The 21,023-nt window shown below is 43.5% G+C and overlaps 1 protein-coding gene across 3 annotated transcripts in view; it reads right to left on the reverse strand.

Moving 5' to 3' along the window:
* LOC124287718 (high affinity cAMP-specific and IBMX-insensitive 3',5'-cyclic phosphodiesterase 8B-like) overlaps positions 1-21,023 on the reverse strand; it is a 235,100-nt gene that overhangs the window by 88,385 nt on the left and 125,692 nt on the right. The window contains exon 1 of one of the 3 annotated variants that reach the window (XM_046724249.1): positions 16,182-16,959. The exons of the other annotated variants lie outside the window; for them this stretch is intronic. Coding sequence (XP_046580205.1) covers positions 16,182-16,388 — 207 coding nt within the window. The 5' untranslated portion in view covers positions 16,389-16,959. Of the gene's footprint in view, positions 1-16,181; positions 16,960-21,023 lie in introns of those variants that run through there. 3 annotated transcript variants of the gene reach the window in all.

Consider the following 21,023-nt stretch of genomic DNA (forward strand, 5'->3'; position numbering starts at 1 on the left):
GCATAGGTGCACTGCAATCCCGTACTCATTACGCATAGGTGCACTGCAACCCCGTACTCATTACGCATAGGTGCACTGCAATCCCGTACTCATTACGCATAGGTGCACTGCAATCCCGTACTCATTACGCATAGGTGCACTGCAACCCCGTACTCATTACGTGTAGGTGCACAGCAGCCCCGTACATATTATGTATAGGTGCACTGCAACCCCGTACTCATTACGTATAGATGCACTGCAACCCCGTACTCGTTACGTGTAGGTGCACTGCAACCAGGCACTCATTACGTATAGGTGTACTTCAACCACGTACTCATTACGTATATGTGCACTGCAACCACGTACTTATTACGTATAGGTCCGCTGCAACCGCGTACCCATTACGTTTCAAAAACTCACTAATCACAAGTCATTCATGACAGCACCCAAACAGCCTGGTTAACGTATCTCCGGGAGACACACCGAAGGAGGTTGCTGAAGTTTTTAAGTGCGAAATGTAACCCTTCCACCAAATATGTTTGATCATGGTTTCAACATTCAAGACCAGGTCATCAGTAAAGCTTCAGTAAAAACGAATTTTATGCAAGATACGTTGAGGACATTTAAATGTGAGGAAAACGATGTCCGATGCAATTCCTTATCTTGACTTGGACCTGCCTTCCCACGTGTTTGTGGCGGGTGCCAGCGATCTGGAAGGGTGCGCTCACTCTTCAGCGAACAGCTGCTATTCAATAGTAGTTCATAAACACATGCTTATGATATAATCTCAGTCTTATAATGTACTGTTTTTGTCAGGGATTTCTTATGGTCGAGGAGATATATTATGTGTTGTAGTCGTACTACTTTGTCCTACCACATCAGTCCGCACGGCGTTGATTGAGGGATGGTAAAACAAACACTGCGTCTCTATGAAGACATTCATCACTTAGTCCTTGTTCGGTTGGGGCGACTGGTGCAGTAGTACATACAATAACACGATTCTGTCAGACATCAGGAAAGTAAACTTGGTAAAGAGAATACAAACGATGCCAGAGGCACTGTATGGAGTGTTGTCGCATTATGGAAAACTGTCGGCTAACCTGACAACAAGCCAGTTCAGATCGAAATGAAGAATACAAAGCCGTATCTAGATGAGACAATCATGGATAATCGCGTCATCAAACCAAATCTATGGGCGCATATATTTAGGATATAGACAGAAACCAAACTGAAACGAGGGAGGGTAACAGAAGATCACGATCTACCATGCGTCAACATGTTAAGTTCAGCAACGCTCAACGAGCAGCAAACGTCGGCAGTAAACTGCTTTGCCTGTTTACCAGTGTTGTATATAAGCAATAAATATAGATATGAACAAAGCGGATGTACGTTTATACGACGGTGTTTGTCTGCATAAAGGTATCTAATCATTGAAAACGGAGGGACAATCCTGGTATTGCATACGAATTAAAGTTTTATTGAGAACGTGTGCTGATCTGTTCTACTGATGTTATAAAAGTAGTTTCCATAAGGGACCGATGATAATTCATGACTAAGGGGGGTTGATGGTGATTTTTATGGAGAAGCATGTACAATGTGAATGACCCCCCTAAAATTCATGTACGAAGTAAGTGACCCCCCTGCGTATCATGAACAAAACGCACGCACGCACGCACGCACGCACGCACACACACAGCCATAAATTTTGAACGGTCCTTAAGCAAGGAACGAGCATATGCATATTCAAGCAATAGCAACGATGAAAGTTAGCAAGACAAAATATCGTCCTTAACGACATGCGTCGTTTTGGTTTTGTTTAAACAAGATATATTAAACACGTTAAGGGCCAAACTGAAGCCATTATAATCTATTCATATTTATCGATACTTTTCATCCATTAGTAACAAAAGTTAAAGGTATATCTATAATTATCGTTAGCGGATCCCCCCTCATTCTAAGAATGTAAACATACAGCTTACACAGCATGATACTCAATAAATCCGAGATGTAACACGTGGAGTGGTTACTGACAAACAGGGAATTAACATATATGTCTCACATACTGGGGGTACGGGGTGACTCACGGAGAACACGTCGCCGTATCATTAACGTTGTCGTAAAACCCATTGACAGTAGTATAGTTCGTGTTCTTGAAGAATGTAGAATTAACATATATGTCTCACATACTGGGACGACGGGTGGGTACGGGATGACTCACGGAGAACACGTCGCCGTATCATTAACGTTGTCGTAAAACCCATTGACAGTAGTATAGTTCGTGTTCTTGAAGAATGTAGAATTAACATATATGTCTCACATACTGGGACGGCGGGTGGGTACGGGGTGACTCACGGAGAACACGTCGCCGTATCATTAACGTTGTCGTAAAACACACTGACAGTAGTATAGTTCGTGTTCTTGAAGAATGTAGAATTAACATATATGTCTCACATACTGGGACGGCGGGTGGGTACGGGGTGACTCACGGAGAACACGTCGCCGTATCATTAACGTTGTCGTAAAACCCATTGACAGTAGTATAGTTCGTGACACGTCGCCGTATCATTAACGTTGTCGTAAAACACATGACAGTTATAGTTCGTGTTTTGAAGAATGTAGAATTAACATATATGTCTCACATACTGGGACGGCGGGTGGGTACGGGGTGACTCACGGAGAACACGTTGCCGTATCATTAACGTTGTCGTAAAACACACTGACAGTAGCATAGTTCGTGTGCTTGAAGAATGTAGAATATGTCTCACATACTGGGAATACGGGGTGTCAGGAGAGCCGTATCCGTTGTCGTAAAACACACTGACAGTAATAGGAATGTAGAAAACATATTGTACGCTTTGAATTGGAAAACATAGCAAGAAAACGAGGCTTTCGTCCGATTTGAGAGATTACCATCCGGACACTTTCATGATTGGTGGTGAGCACCATGTTTCCCCCGTGGTGGTGAGTACCATGTTTCCTCCGTGGTGGTGAGCACCAGGTTTCCCCCGTGGTGGTGAGTACCATGTTTCCCCCGTGGTGGTGAGTACCATGTTTCCTCCGTGGTGGTGAGTACCATGTTTCCTCCGTGGTGGTGAGCACCATGTTTCCTCCGTGGTGGTGAGCACCATGTTTCCTCCGTGGTGGTGAGTACCATGTTTCCCCGTGGTGGTCCGTGGTGGTGAGCACCATGTTTCCTCCGTGGTGGTGAGTACCATGTTTCCTCCGTGGTGGTGAGCACCATGTTTCCTCCGTGGTGGTGAGTACCATGTTTCCTCCGTGCTGGTGAGCACCAGGTTTCCTCCGTGGTGGTGAGTACCAGGTTTCCCCCGTGGTGGTGAGTACCATGTTTCCTCCGTGCTGGTGAGTACCATGTTTCCTCCGTGCTGGTGAGTACCATGTTTCCCCCGTGGTGGTGAGCACCATGTTTCCTCCGTGGTGGTGAGTACCATGTTTCCCCCGTGGTGGTGAGCACCATGTTTCCTCCATGGTGGTGAGCACCATGTTTCCCCTGTGGTGGTGAGTACCATGTTTCCTCCGTGGTGGTGAGTACCATGTTTCCTCCGTGCTGGTGAGTACCATGTTTCCCCCGTGGTGGTGAGTACCAGGTTTCCTCCGTGGTGGTGAGTACCATGTTTCCCCCGTGGTGGTGAGTACCAGGTTTCCTCCGTGGTGGTGAGTACCATGTTTCCCCCGTGGTGGTGAGTACCAGGTTTCCTCCGTGCTGGTGAGTACCATGTTTCCCCCGTGGTGGTGAGTACCAGGTTTCCTCCGTGGAGGTGAGTACCAGGTTTCCCCCGTGGTGGTTAGTACCAGGTTTCCTCCGTGCTGGTGAGTACCAGGTTTCCTCCGTGGTGGTGAGTACCATGTTTCCCCCGTGGTAGTGAGTACCATGTTTTCCCACGTTGAGATATGTATTTTTCTATTTCTCCAGCTGCAACACTATCAATGCTTTGACATAACACACTAAGCGTGCCTAGCGTCCTTCTACCAAAATAAACCAGTGTTGGCCAATTTTATCCCAGCAAAGAGTGTTTAGTTAACATTCGCGGAACAATGTCAGACATGCGGTATTACCAACTCGATGCTGGGAAGCAGAGAATATTAAGGTAACCTTGGTATATTTCGACATACAATCAGGGTCTCACTGGTCGACGTCTTGGTCTGTATAAATACCGCTGGTCAAGGTGTTCTAGAGCACATATGTCTGAACGCATGCAGCTTGGCATCTCTGCCGGTGGTCGCGGTCAGGGCGCTCTAGAAATAGTCTGTATGTTGACAGTGAGGTATCTCGACTAGTGATATTGATGAAGGTGTTTGTTCATCATTGTTCATCTTTGTATGTTGCTGTTCACATTTATATGTTCATCTCTGACTCCTGGGTATCTCTGGTTGTGGTCGTTGTAAAGGCGTTCTACAAATATGTCTGTAGGCTGACTTCTGGGTGTCTGCTGGTGGTTGCTGTCAAGGTGTTCTACAAATATGTCTGTAGGCTGACTTCTGGGTGTCTGCTGGTGGTTGCTGTCAAGGTGTTCTACAAATATGTTTGTAGGCTGACTTCCGGGTGTCTGCTGGTGGTCGTTGTCAAGATGTTCTACAAATATGTCTGTAGGCTGACTTCTGGGTGTCTGCTGGTGGTGGTAGTCAAAGTGTTCTACAAATATGTCTGTAGGCTGACTTTCGGGTGTCTGCTGGTGGCCGTTGGCAAGGTGTTCTCCAAATATGTCTGTAGGCTGACTTCTGGGTTTCTGTTTGATGGTCCAGGCCTCGGTCAGGTCGTTGGCCTGCGCCATGATGCTGATATTGTAGGTTATTCGTCTGTTGTCGGGGTGTATTATATGTCTACATGGTTGTGTTTTCCCTGAAGCAGACACGTGTAGATGTGGTGGGGGATAGATTATACATTTAGGTTTATTCACCACCCTGCCATCGCCTAAAGATATGACTTGCTCTTCCCAGAGCATTTGGCGCTTAAGCAAGAGGTTACTCTTCCTCAAACAGTGTGTCCTAAATGTATGGCGTTTAATCCACTCATACTTTACGTTAAATGGCGGCAAATCAACTTCGCAAACCAACTGAAAACGATTTGCACCGTAGGTCTAATGGTTCCCTATCCACCAAACAGACTTAAACAGCAACATTGACAAGTACATAAACAACAGCAATAAATATATGTGTTACTCATCTATTACAGAAGTCAGTGGCAACTTATCAGCCCTGCAGGAGAGTAGGAATATGCGATAAGGATCGAATTTCTATATAAAGTAAGCGATATGGGGTTTTACGTCCAATTTAACGAGTGGGTATAAAACGTTGCAAAATTATAATCGCTACTTTTAAAAAATCAAGTTTATATATCCTAGAATGAATTAACATAAGCTGACGTTCAACATCAGTGTCAAGAGGCTGTTCAATAAAATAATCTCGATATAACTGTATGCCTGGTTTGAAACGACAGCAATCAATGTATCTCAACATGTGACAGATACGCCTAGTTGTTCCATCATGGTGGCGCTTGGTGCCTTCTGGCGTAATATGGCAATACAGAAAAATCAAACCGTTTTAGATTGAACCGATACTTTCCTGGGGGTGGCCCAGTGGGTGGTGCCGTCATTCGCTTAGCTAAGCATATGAACCTTGCTGTGTTCTAGTCAACGTGGGTGAAAGTCTAATGACGGCTTGGCAAAATCAGCGAGGAGGCTTTTCATGACCAAATTATATGCATTTTTGCATACATTGGTTTGTCTGAAGATCCTCTGCTGATGCATGTCAAGACTCATGATGAAAGTAAGGCATTCCATAGTTTTCTTGAACGAACCAAGGATGTAGGATATGTGCTCTGTCAATGCTGATTTTGTTGATGGTTCTGTACTGCTGTACTTTACAGAAATTAATGGTAACTGAACTAAGTGCCATATATAATTGCAACATGCTCAGTTTTTCTTGGGAGGCTATGTACGACCACTGCATCCAGTTTAAGAAGCGTTGAGAAGAACAACAACCCCGCAGAATCCTTCGGCCGGGTAAAGTCTGCTGGAGTGAAAAGTGAAACAGAAGGCTTTCTCTTTGCTACTCCCCACCATCAAAGTCTTCAATGTATGACTTCTCATCAAAATGTAAACACGAAATAAAGAAATAAAATACATCTAACGAGAATACCCAACACACCGGCGGTGTTGTTTAGCGAACTTGGCTCGATCCTTTAATTACCGTCGTCGCCATGCTTGTGGTTTCTGACGTATAGGACTATCTATGGTACAACCCAGAATAGTGGGTGTCATAATGATTAAATTCTTTGGAACAGACCTGCATACGCCCTCATATAGATACGATAACAAACCCAACTTCCCACTGTTGATATATCCAACGAAAACGTATATCATTGAAATGTTTATTGACATTGACATTTATGTGACTGCCAACATTCAAGAACAATATGGTAAATATGCGGACCTTGCGTACGAAATGCTCCCACTAGACTTGGTACCTCCGAATTTGTTGACTGCCATTAGAAGGTAGCCGGATATTGTATTCGGGAGACTTTACATTCTCCATAAAGGTGTTGGTTGGGTTGACTTGGCAAGAAGAAGAGAAGTCTCATTCACTGTCTGGGCTGCTTGTAGACGGGGCAAGAACCCTGAACTGATGATGAGCATAACCAGTCCCACTGTGCCAGGACCTCCCATATTCCCTTTACTGCATGCATGTATTTTAATCCGCCAAAAATATCACAATTTTCTTACTACTAATAAAAAGATTCAACGTACAATGTCAGCTCGAAGCGCTACGATATTAAGCGGTTAGTGGATCAATGTGCACTCGCTTTTCGGTTCCCAGTTAGTGAGGTACTTAAAGGTTCACTGGTTAACTGAAGGTTCCTGAAGTTGATCTCTGACAACGCGACACACAGGACGCGGTTTCCAGCCAATCACATTGTCCATTGAACATGCATTAGGAAGATGAAAGAAAGTTCCACCAGTGCCGAAAGAAGTTCTCGCCTAAAAAAATGGCTGCTCGTTACATCAGAAGAGCATTTCTGAAGCTAACTGCTCTGTATGTTTAACCAATCACGACATTCACCTTTGTCCAATCGCTGCACGTTAATACCTTAAATAAGTTTAGCGCTACAAGAATGACAAGTTTCATTATTTTGCTACTTGGAAATCGCCTTTGTATCTATTAGGTTAACGTAATTGTGCAGACGAGAAAAATACCGCTGAAATATCTTAACAGATAGATTTGAGTGGTCACCTGAAATATATAAATGATGACGCACTGAAATATCACACTAATGTCTAAGGAGTTTTACAACTGATTTCGATTTGTCCAAAAGTTCCGTATGTTCCTGAAAGACAAAGTGGCCGAATCTGTCACAGCAAGATGTGTCGACATGTTGCTATATTTGATAAACGCCTTCGTCGCTAAGTATACCTACTGCCATTGCTGTCACCTTTCTCCCTTTAGTCTATCTGAATAATTGATAGGTTCAGCTGTCATCCTCCCATTAAACTACTGCAACAAGATTACTTTGTACCTTACAGACACCAAACTTACAGGGTAACAGTGGGGTATCGTTTTACAAGAATCAAACTACATTCAGTGATGGATAAGTTCTGAGAAGAGAAGAGAAGTGTGTGTACGTCTTCCCGTGGTGTGCGTGCGTGAGTCGTATTGTGTCTTATGTTCGTTTGCATTGTCTGGATGTCATGTGTGTTGATAGTGCTCACATAATGTTCACCGTGACTCAAAACGTTTGACATACCCAGACCACCGAAGCATTTAATCGTTAAACATTGACACCTTGTATGTTTGAAGACATCACACAATAAATGGCTGTCTATCAAATAACTGTTTTATACCGACATTAATCGAAAGATAGTATCACGTTTCCGTTCATTCCACCTATGTACTATGGACTAGACCCCGGTTGGTCCGTCATAAACTGGTCGTTATACGGGGAGTGAGTTTTACGCCGCACTCAGCAATATTCCAGCTATATGGCGGTGGCCGTCATAAAGTCAAAACGCAATGCTCTTTTACGGTTAGCAAGTAGACTGACTGACTGAGTATGGTTTTACGCCGTTTTTAAGCAATATTCCAGCAATATCATGGCGGGGACACCAGAAATGGGCTTCACAAATTGTACCCATGTGGGAATCGAACCCGGGCCTTCGGCGTGACGAGCGAACGCTTTAACCACTAGGCTACCCCACCTCCCCGTTAGCAAGTAGAATCAACTGTAAACCATATATATTAGTAACTTGTTCCTATTCCAACATCGAGAACGCGTCGTTCTCTCCGAATGAGTAAGCGACTGGGGCGATATATGAATGCCCTGCTCCACTAGCAATGCTTCTTCACGAAACTGTATATAAGTATAATCGACATCAAATCAACCCACCACGGATGGCCATGCCGTGTTCAATGGATATCACGTCCTTTGTAGCCATTGATCATTACGTGGAATATGACATCCACTTCCGTTGTATCCCATGATTATCACGTGGAATATGAAATCCATTTGCTATGTAGCCCATGATCATCATGACCAATAAGGAAATACATCCAGCCCATATTCATCATGTAGGAATAAGTCCTGAATGCACGCCAATTGTTGGCCATGATCATCAAGTGGAATTTGATATCACCGCCCTTTGTAGACCTTGCTCGTCACGTGGAATTAGAATTTTGGTCTTCCGAAGCTCATGATCATCAAGAGGAATACGGTATTCAAGGACCTCTTTGTACATGGTCATCACGTGGAATACGTAGTCCAGGCCCTCTGTAGGCGATGGTCATCACGTGGAATACGTAGTCCAGGCCCTCTGTAGGCGATGGTCATCACGTGGAATACGTAGTCCAGGCCCTCTGTAGGCGATGGTCATCACGATGGTCATCACGTGGAATACGTAGTCCAGGCCCTCTGTAGGCGATGGTCATCACGTGGAATACGTAGTCCAGGCCCTCTGTAGGCGATGGGAATTACGTGGAATACATAGTCCACGCCCTCTGATGGCGATTATCACCACGCAGAGAAAGGACGACTCTGCAGGCGATAACTATTACGTGGAATGGGGAAATAATATACGTTTGACCAAGAGTATAATTATGTAGTCATTGACTTTTTGGGGATTTTAAAGAAATAGATGAATATCAATGTCTCAACTACATAACGTATTGGTGTAAACAATATGGGACAAAATTATCAATTTTATTTGAAATATGCATATTAACACTGTATTTTGCGTCAGCGGAATGAAACACATTACATGACTCGGGACCATGAGCACGGTATTGAATCCACACAAGTAGCAGATCCTGACCTTGCAAAGAGATATAACCCTAAGCAGCAAACTGCGCGCCCTATGTCACTCTACCCCTTCCCCAGAAAACAGTGACAATATTCCATAGCGCATATTCACCATGTACGAAATGTTCACACTTACAGTGACCAGAAACATATTTAAATTCATATTAGTTTACAACAAGCATTCTGACACTGATACACCTTCAACAATATCTATTTCAGAATACATTTTCACTGAAACTATAACGCGAGTTTACCTAACCGGGAACACCTGACAGCAATGAACCTGCAATTTAGCAATATACTTCATTAGTTCACACACGCCTTTAGACTTGACAAATAATAAACAAATCAAGCATATGGTATAAAGCATTTGTAGGTGCTAAATCAACTGTATCTTTACATTTCTGGTAGTGTAACTGTATATTAGAACCAATTGTTAATTGGCTGTAGTCTAGGTGTAGATGAGATAACGCTTATATTCATTTGGCACATACCATGTGACCACGTTGGAATCAGTACAAATTGAAACATGGGTAAACAGGTCAGCTGCGACCATTACAGCTGGTTGGTTGGTTTACGCCGCACTCACCAATATTCCAGCTATGTGGCGCGGTCTGGACCAGACCATCCAGTGATCAACAGCATGAGCATCGATCTACGACATTGGGGCACGATGACATGAGTCAACCACGTCAGCGAGCCTGGCCACCCGATCCCGTTAGTCGTTTTTTGATCAATATCAATTCTAACCCGGATCTTCACAGGTCAAACCATTACATGGCTTCAACGCCAATATTCAGTAAGATTATCTTCACATTTCACTACCTGTGAGAACACTACAGGGTCCACAGGTAGTGGAATGTGAAGCTAATCTTACTGAATATTGGCGTTGAAGACAATCATGTGCTCATATGACACTGTTCAGTTTTGCGACAAAGTAGGTAGTGTATGTTTTACCTAATTGTTTGAGGATTCTCCATGTTTGACCATTTTCCAAAGGTCACGGACCCTTACGTATTTGAATAACTTGTCACAGTTTGCTCAGTTCGCACGTTTTTGTTAATATATGCCCATTACCCTCATGTCATGTTCACAACGAAAGCTCTAACTCTTACACAGTCTTTACATTCATCATCAACACTCGCATGTATCCCGGAACATCATGTGTGTAGAGGGTTTGCGACCAGTGAGTGACAAACGCATCTGATAATGTTCAGATATGGAACGTTTAGTTCTACTGGGTTATCGGTAACCATTGTTCCAGGCATCGGCGTAAAAGCTATGGGTAGATCGATGTATTCACACGCAAGATCTTCTGTGAAAAGGCATGTTTATTCTGAGGCATTGGACGGAGTAAGATACATGAATGCAATGCTATTCGGACCAATTTGAAGCCAACATCCTTCACTATCATGATACGTTAAAACATCGGATGCAAGTGTGGAATAGGGCACTGTGAAGTCCATATTTTTTACCTTGCGGGGTAGATATATATTTCCGATATGGCTTATGCAACGACCGTAACTCATCGCAAATGAGAGTTGCGACGTGCTACTGTACAAGGCACATGACAGTCATCAGCCTACAAAATGCCAATCAACCAGGCGCTACATTGCGATGTCGTTTATTTTACGCACGATCCTAGGTCTACAGTGTACACGACTCTGAGATGCTTTGACTCACTGCCTACTGAGATCCATACATTGTTGTCTGCTATGGTTTTAAGTTTAGTACCTCAACATCAAACCAAATTAAGAAAGGTGATAGCAAATTCCAAACGTCAACGACAGCGAATACTCAGTCTTGATTTCCTGCCGACACAGATTCCCCAGGGGACAAGAGGCACAACAGTGATGCCACTGGTAGGAACGAGTCACTGAAGATCAGTGATGTCACCAGGAAAGGATTTACGTGTGTCCCCGAGGGGACTGAGCTGGGTTCGATCTCCCATATATCGATTAAATTAGTCAATGTTTTGACTGTGTTCAGTAAGCCCAAAGTAAACCACTTACACGTACAGACACACACATATATCATGTACCCGTACCTTGATTTAAGACAGATGTCAAACTGGACAAAGCAAACGACGCCGACAGAACTGCTGATTAATGCACTCACAATAGAGTCGAAGCAAATGTGTTGGAGTTAGTATTAAGAAGGAAGACATTCCGTTATCTCCCCGCCAGTACACTTAATCATGATTTGAAAATGTCTTACTCTAATGTTTACACGGAGAACACGAATTCATCAGAAAAAGGTGCTTGTGCCAGGCCGACAGTTCCAAGGGAAAATGGCTGGCGTACAGAATGGAGATAGATGGGTCCAGTTATCACACAATGGTATATTTGTAGCTGTGTGGGTGCTTCGCGGGGGTGTAGTGGGCTGACGTCGAAGCACACGCGTGATAAAAACGATGTTAGGTGACGGCGGAGACTATTTAAAACAGGAAGTTTCTGAGCAAGAGGAAGAGAGGTTAGTTGTAGACAGAGAGGGAAAGAGAATGGACGGACGAAGAGAGAATGAAAGGAGAAAAGTGAGTGAGTTGTGTACAACGCCACTTTGGCCATTATTACTGCGTGCTGGCCTAATGGATGAGGAAGGCGGCAGTAATGCGAGTCTTCGATCTATGGTAGATATGACAAATCATCTGTAGAATATGGCATTCCGACCCACCACCGTGGGATACTGCTATGCCTTGATGTTACTCTGTGAATAGTGGGCCAACCATTCCAAAGAAAGAACAGTTAGAGAGTCAAAGCGACCTTCTGCCGTAATGTTTCAAGGACGTCAGGGGAAGATAAGCGTGTTGGAGATATTGTCTGTTGGTTGATTGCTTTATATCCTTCACATCAGATACCGAAGCAAACATCGCAGCAAACCTTACATCCGGGACAAGTAACCAACCCCGAATAACCTAAGTATGTGGGGAATCACGTCTCTGGTTTGAAAATTGATTACAAAACTTAGATAACATATGATTAGATTTTGCAGACTGAGCATTTGCGACACGACTGTAGAACCATTAACGAACGACCTACAGAGCAACCCTACCCTAACCTCTCCTCACCTGCCCGTCACATCATCTGTCCCTGCACACACACACACGCACGTATACCAGCACCCGCTATCCAATATGAGTCTTCCAAGAGACATTAAACCTCTCATTTATGAGGTTATGATATATTCGACGGAATTCACGTCATCGCCCTACAAACCACACTGACTAGATGAGACTACATCGAAATAATTTGTTTACGACAAAAAGTAATTCGGATCGAGTTTTTCCACGATCAACTGGGGGAAACACAATGAACATTGATTTTCAAGCAGCACTTTCAGTCCTTCTGTGACGCCAAGGACGGATACATATTTACCGCTCAGTTGGCAACGAGGTCATAGCCAATAACAAGACAATACTTGAAGGTGGACTTGGAAACTTGATCTATTTCCTCGAAATATCCGGCTCAATTCTTTCCGCTCAGTTTTGTTATTAGTGACCTGGTAATTTTGATTATGCAGCTGTTTGTGTCCGAAGGGGTTAAAGATGGCAAACTGTTGTCTTTCTTCGGAAAATATTCATGGGTCTACTTCGTTTTTGACAAGCATTTAGTCACGTACAGCACATATGCATACCATAATGGTACCGATCTCCCGTTACTGAAAAGGGACAGGAGAACAGGCCCAAATGATCGAAGAATGCTCGCAAGGTGCCGTGTCGCTAATGCCCACGCCAAACGGTAAGTATAATAATCTCCCCAAAAACATTTAAGCATCACTTGCCGTTTTGAGTGTTTGGTCCGAGCTGGTACACTTGGCACCGTTTCTCGGATCTGCGCATACCAGATCGCCTACCAGTTCTGTATTATTACTGAGTTTACATGTGTGACGTCATCCTCCATGCATGTTCTCTGTGCCATTATCTGAACTGGGTTCCCTACAGGATGTTACAGCAAAACCTGGTCCACAACAAGTAGCACTAATAAGTCGCATGTCACGCCTTGTAAGCATGACATATAAAACTAGTAATCAATTTACATTCCATAATCCTAGTCACACTGGTCGAGGGACATTGTTTTGATAAGAACCAAATCATTAATGTGTATACACTGTATTAACAGGTAGTCGATTTTCACCCCCACTTTTTTCGACGCTAAATTTGTCAAAACTCGTCAGATATTCACGATTCCACCGAACTTGGTCAAAGGCAGGGTCATCCTTTCCAGAAGTATCTACTATACTTCAATATTTGAACTGCTTGGTCAATACGCTTCCCTATTTATCAATGAAATAAATTATTTTTTCACTAAGGATCTGATTTCAACGTGTTACGAAACGCCTATCATACTGACATCTTGCTGTTGGTTATATGCGATTATCGCCACCCTGCGACATGATATAAGCCTAAAACATGAGTGTTGTCAGGTAAATTACCCGATCGTGCGGTTGTAATCAGTACGCATTATCACCAATATCACCCGTCGACAGGATGCCACAGCTCATATTGTCAGGGATCCAATATACAATATATGATTTACCATAAGTATAACTGCCTGGTCCCTGTGGTGTCATCAATCTGTTTGATCAAGAGCTCCCATCACAAATCATACAGTCAAAGCCATTGTGTGGCGCTGGCAGCAACAAACACTATATTAACACTTTAGTCAACCGATCATGTCATGTACCGCTAAACCACAGTCACCTCATCAACTCGGCGCGCGTCTGTCGTTACCACCTACCACTTACATCACAAGAACGCATACAAGTCCACAGGTGTGGGTATTGAACTCCTCCCTTTTGTTTGGGCCTGTTTTTTTTATACGGCAATTATCGCAATTATCGCTCTGGTCAAACAGGTGTGGACTAGTGAAGCAATAACCACTGGCTGGCTTTTACTTCGCGGATATCCCTGATATAATGGTCGTTTTGTATCCCTGTCAGTAAGGGCTAAGTTTTGTCTACTTTCGGTGGAACTGTTTGTTCTTTTTCGAAGACAAAAAAAGTAAATAACAGAAATGTTATTAATGATTGTTGTCCGGGTAGATCCGAGATTGGGGAGTGTAATGGGTGATATGACATATAAAAAGACTAAGCGCCTGCACCACACCCTGACGTATCTCCGACTCAATATGTGGGTGGGTGAGTGAGTGAGTTTAGTTTCACGCCGCACTCAGTAATATTCCAGCTATATGGGGGCGGTCTGTAAATAATCGAGTCTAGACCAGACCATCCAGTGATCAACAGCATGAGCATCGATTTACGCAACTGGAATACGATGACAGTCAGCGATCCTGATCACCCGTTCCCGTTAGTCGTTTCTTACGACACCCACCCCACCACCACCCACCCCGACACAATAAGATGGGGGATGGGTGAACGTTGAAATGATTCGACACAACCAACACAAGTATATCAGCAAAACAAGCCAGCCATACACGTTACGGATGTAAGGTGGAAGGGTGTGTTTGTGGCGAGGTGAAAGGATTACAACAGTTCCACACAGACAACCAGGTAATCACTATGGGAACGCGGTGACGAGGGTTGCTTCAGACATTATGTTTTAGCTGTGTAATTAAAGGTAATGAACTGAGGGGTCTGTCCGTGACGACAGGAAGCTACTACCCCGGGGCCAGAGACGGAGGCCGGAAATGCAGCCATACACAACACGGACTCACGGTAATGGTGGTAGATCCCCAAGGTCACGTAAGCACAAGGCTTTCAATCCGGTGTAAAAATTGAAAAATATAATCAAAGGATATGTTTGCACAACTAAAGGAGAAAAAAGGTTGAACATCAGATAAAACAAGCGTACATTTTGTTCGTATGCGTACATGTCAAAGAGAGGTAAAGCAGGTATTCGCACAGAGGAGGTCTCGTCGGCCAGTTATTTTCATACAATATTAATATTAGTTTCACGGACATGACTTACAAGTAGGAATCCAGATTAAAGTTAAAAATTGTAATTCTTTTCTAGTGTGCTGTTTCGGTTAATTACATAAGTTTATCTGGTTTAACCCCCTTATTCACTATGTACAGCACCATACAATGACAGCTCAGCTCAATCAGCCATCTGTGAGATATCAAGAATAACCGTGGTGTATATTCCGTGGATAAATGAGATTCCCATAATCGTCTATACTTGCATTCAACACCCAGAAATGTCCTAAATGGACGAATTCACCCTACAGTCCAGTCCGAGAAGGCGTATAACGCTGTATGGAAGAGCAAGAAGATGTATATTCCACTCAGTGCACTGGCCGAGTTGTCGTCTAGCACGCTGTTAACGTGTGTTATGTTACACGAGATATATCAGGTCGGTGTCAAAGGAGGCCTCTTAAACTGCTCTGTAACCGCAAGCCATATGCTTGGATTTATCAGTACTGGTTTAACTACAAAAAAACAAAAAACAAGCACGTGTCGATATCGCTATGAAAACATGTGGTGGAGTTAGCGTGTCTTTTGAACCACATGTCTTACTGACTGTTATATTTCGGCATGATATAAACAGCGACAGTTCAATTTGAATGTATCGTTTTAAGATTACACACATATCTCAGCTGTGTGAGACCTGTTGCTTAATACAACTGTAATATATGGTTATTTAACTCATTCTTTCTCATATATTCTGAGTGGAAACAATCGTTGTTATTGAACATAATGAACAAGTTCTATTCATTCAGTTGGGTATTAGGCAATATACAAAGCAGATAGATAAACACATAGTATAACGAACCTCTCCCATCAAGTGCCGTCAAGAAATGTAATAATGAAAAAATATGGGACCCTACGTCAGAGTGCAGCTGATAAAAGTCGTCATGAAACATGTTCAGCGTAAATATGAAACCAAAATACCTTGACAGTGCCCCGTATTGACGGCCTCCAAACTAAAAACACTTACAGGAATTTTCTTCAGGGGTTTCCCCGAGGGCGATCCTGTGTAAGGTGAAGACACGCTTGTGTCCGTTACCTCCGTACGTATGATCTGTCCGTGAGCGGCGTGGTAGGTTGTGGCACTGTAGGATGGGCGTGGTGAGTTAGAGTCATCCGACTCGCGACAGTAAACTACCCCAGTCTGTGAGACATGAATACTGGGTGTGCACCCCATCACCTTTCTCACTCCTCCTGAAACGATGCGGAAGAGGTGGATTTAGTCGCCGTCAGCAGTCTCCAACACTGTTTGGGTGTCTACCATTCTGGTTCTGTTCCGAGTACTCCTCTCCGCAACATACGTTTATCCACAATATGTCAAGTAGCGGCACGGAATAGCGGCGTGGTAATATTTATATGATATTTAGGTATGACTCCCCCCCCGAGGACTAGTATCTGTGTACACAGTTGTGGTTCAGATACGGTGTAGCATTGTTCCTCCAGACAGGGCGACATGAATGGGCACTGAGAACACTTATCATGGGTTAGATGAGTCAGTCCGGACTTGACTGGGTATAAAGTACACCCTCTCCCTAGAGGTCAGATTGCACCTCACACTTGTAGCTCCAAGTCTAGTACAGTTCCTGAGAGATAGAGCGCCAGCACACTACAGGGCCTGATTCTTTTGCTACACATTCCTGCTGTATTCGCCTGTGTCAGCAAGCCAAGTCACTATAGAACCACACTAGCCACAACACTGTATTACCCAGGCGAGTGGAAATATTACAGAAACAGACCAATATTGGTTAACATGGGAACGGCGATGTCTCTCTGATGTCAACACTAAATTCGGCCGATCCACCAATCCGATCCCTTCCAAGACCACGTGACACCGCGGCGTGACGTCAATGAAACCCCGGCAAATATGATATTTGAGGTCGGTTTCGTCCTCGCGGCTGGACGCAAGTACCAGGAACAATCACCAAAATCACTCGGAAACTATCAGCCGACGATAAAACGGTGTCCAGTTCGATGGAAAGACCGCCTGGTCGACACGATGACAGTGTAGTGGTGCCCGACGTGTAAGTGTGACCGTTTGTGGACCCAAAGGTGGTACCATATGTATTATATTGAAGAAGTATTGTAAACAAGCCAGCACGCGTAGCCCCCCCGTATAAGCTTCACCGGTAACAGGGAAATTGTGTCACCTTGGCGGGGATCAATTGAAGACAGCCACACTCTAACGCGCGTCTGTCATTCCCCACGGTCGCTCGTTGCTGTTATCGCTGCTCGCTGGTAGGCCAGCGCTCTCTCGGACACTACCGCTACAGTTCCACCAGACCAGGAAGATCCTCCCTTCTACGACACCAATAACAACCAACGGACTGATCGTCATCCAGCAACCGACAGCAGTGGAAGAAAATCGGCGTTAATTCAGCGAGGGCACCTTTAGAGTCGGACTTAGGAAAATCAATGAGGGTTCCAGATACAGCGTTTCAGAGAACGACGGAGGGAAGCAACAGGCAGTCTCAATTTATCTGTAGCAGCGCGCAATTAAGGAACACGAGCCTAATTATTCTTCTGTCGTCTAGTTAATTGTCTTATGGGACACCTGTATTGATGTATTTTGCTCGTGCAGTGATGATGCACGTGCGGCAGAAAGTGGTACAATGAACTTGGGTTCCTGAAATGGTGAGTGTGGGTGACGTCACACACAGAGTCAATAACAGTGAATATGTAGCTTTACGGAAACCGTCACATCACCTGATTGAAATGCAGATTTTTTTCAAGAGATATTTTCAGCAGTACTTCTATACAGTGCAGGAGAGCTAGCATACAATCACGAACTTGTGTAGAAGTACGATGTCGCTACATTTATGACTTAAAAAATACTTAGAGATTTCCTTTTCTTTTCCCTCTTCAGTAAATCCGAATGGTTAGATAGCGAATATGTTCGTAGGTTTCAGTCTAATGCATTGCGTCCATTAGTTTTACAACAGAAGTTTAATTGGTTTTAGAAATGGTTCAGTCTGAAATTGCGCAACACAAACGGATGGCATGTTTAACTTTATGTTACAGATGAAATAGATATAATTCTATTTAGGCGAAAAGTAACGAAAAGTAACACGCATGATATAAATATGCTTCATTAGCGAGATGCTTCAGTAACGAGATGTGAACGTTGATCAGTGTGATGTGAGCGTTATTAACTTGGCGCTATGTATAAAAAAGCAATGCGTAGAGTTTGAGACTGTATGGAATGAGACTGAATACACGTTATGAGATGTATTTGATAAACAGTCGGAACAACGTAAATAATAATCATTGTAGTTGTACTTCCTGATGGCGCTCATAGCCACTCAGTGCCCTCGTGTCAGAAGTTACAGATGTATTTCATTGTTCACGATGACAGTTGTACAAGGAAAGTACTGTAAATGAAAATCAACCGGCCAGTGAAAGAGGGGTACCTCCCGTGTTGTCAATACAGGAAAAACTCGCATGTAATGATTAATTGAAAATGAAAATACTCTGTTTTGCTAAACATGATGGCGTAATGAGGCAAGGCAAACACCGATTCTTGGCTACAGAATGAAGTGATGCTGCCGAATTGCCACTGTCTGTTTAGCGTGTTATTGTTAAATACCAGTTGGATGAAACCCGCACCAATGCTGGCTGAGACTGAACAGGTTGACAGTTTACAATCTACAGCACACATTGTGGTGATGTGTCATAGCAGACGATCCACGAACAACTTCATAGTTGAGAGGGGCTGTACGGAGAAATAGTGATATACGACCTGTTAAGTGTAGAGGAGGTAAATAAATAGCTTACGACCTCATGTACATATGATCAGAAAGTAGGATCTCACTCTTCCATGACTACCATAATATTAAATATTATGGGTCTTCTTAAACGTCTTTTGAGGATATGTTTTTCCTCGTGTTCATAACAGGGATACCAATGGTGTTTGGGATTTAACAAGACCGAGATTTTCAGCGAAAGGGGAACTTGTCCGGTAAAACAGGTTCGACTATACACAGGTATACAATTTGTATTGAGACGCTACTCGTCGAAGGTCATGGTTGCGGTAGGATAACTTCGTTACATCAGAAGCCAAGAAGGTTGAACAGTTCGTTGTGCTTGAACTGCTTGATGAAGGAGTAACTGTGCACGTATGGCGGGAGAGCTGTGCTCGCGGCTACCGCCGTCACGATGTTTCTTCATTTAACATACGTGTAATAAGATCTTAATATTGCTGTTACGTGTGCTGTGAATTATCTCCACCGTTGTGGTTAATTCACCACACCAGCAAACCACCAGCTCACATAAACTTGGGGCAAAGGTTAGATACAACACATGTATCTCACGGTCAAAACATGTAGGCTTACAATGAACAATTGAGGCTTGTTTGGTAAAACATAATCAGTTTCATTATCAAAGCATGTTTTTTACTGCAGCGTACTGAACTCGTCTCGGTATTAGTATAGTTAGTAACTTAGCGACATCCACGGATTAATAATAGCAGGCTTCCATTACAATACAACTCCACAAGAATCGATATCAGACGCACCTTTGTTCTCTAAATTAGTTTCCATCACCAAATTGAATTGTTGATTATATAATTCACCATAATAATCCATCCTGATTAATCTTCTTATGAAGATTATGACGATGTATGTAGCTAACAGAGGCTTAAGGGGCCTTCTGTTATTGAACTGGCGTGTTACAATTTAAGATAATATAAAAACTGCATTTTACTAAATTACTAATGCCTAGTATATTATTACGCTAGTGAAACTGGCCGGAACTAGGTAACTTTAGTTAGGTTGCTACAGAGGTTGCTTGCTATACAAGCAGACCGTAAACGACGCGGAAACATATTTGCTATAATCTGTAATCAACTTTGAAACTTTGTTTTACCTCGACGCACTTCTTGAGTTGTGATTTGTGAGCCTGGGAAACAAAAAGTCAACTAGTATCGAGATTTGAAGGCCCACTGCAGGATACCCAACACTGCCTCCATAGGTTATGACGCCATTAACTTCGCCATTACATCGCTGCGTGGAGCTATGATCGGCGAGATTAACGTTGTAGAGACAACTGAGGAAGGAAGCGGTAATTTGGCAGGCTTAACGTCTTCACTGCAGGTGACATCGACAGGCTAATTGTTCAACTCCGATTCTGTGATACAAATCTGTTACAGGTTTCTTTCATGCTTTCGTAACTCAAACCGAGAGATTTGATTTACGTTTCAAATTTGATGCATTTCTCTGCCGTCATGCGTCCAGTACTTTTACACACTGCCATTCTTGGAACCTTGAAACTCTATAATCTCCAGGCCATCTGTGAGCGACAGGGTCAGTTATTATCTGTATTTAACCTGCCTCAGTTTATCCACGCTTTGACAATGTTACTTTTTTAACGTTAATCTCAGATTCTCCCACATTATAACAGATTCAGGTCACAATCCCGCCGCTAGCGGACATGTTGTTTAAAGCAGGGACCTTTTATTATCTCGTCCAAAGACTGCAGAAAAATGCATGTCAAAATTACAGGAATGATCTACCTATTTATTTATATTTGCAACTATGAGTTCCATCTGTAACTGTACAACCATTCCACTTCGGCAGTAGACGCAAATGACTAATTGGCTCTTTCTTCGGGGATACCACTGAACAAATATTACGATCATTTAACGTCACAGAGGGCAGCAAGGTTAGCATGTGAACCCAAGCTCGAGTGGTCTGTGGTGCTGTCGCTGTGGAGTAACGCCGTAACCAGGAAGCATAGGCAATTAGTCTGTCTCACAGTCCCTGAACCACATTAATTTCCCTACTGCCAAGCCTTCTCTGCAGTGCTAAAGCCCTAAATA

This window comes from Haliotis rubra, unplaced genomic scaffold (genome assembly GCF_003918875.1).
Source record: "Haliotis rubra isolate DU_JTF1 unplaced genomic scaffold, ASM391887v1 Scf405, whole genome shotgun sequence".
Lineage (NCBI taxonomy): Eukaryota > Metazoa > Mollusca > Gastropoda > Lepetellida > Haliotidae > Haliotis > Haliotis rubra.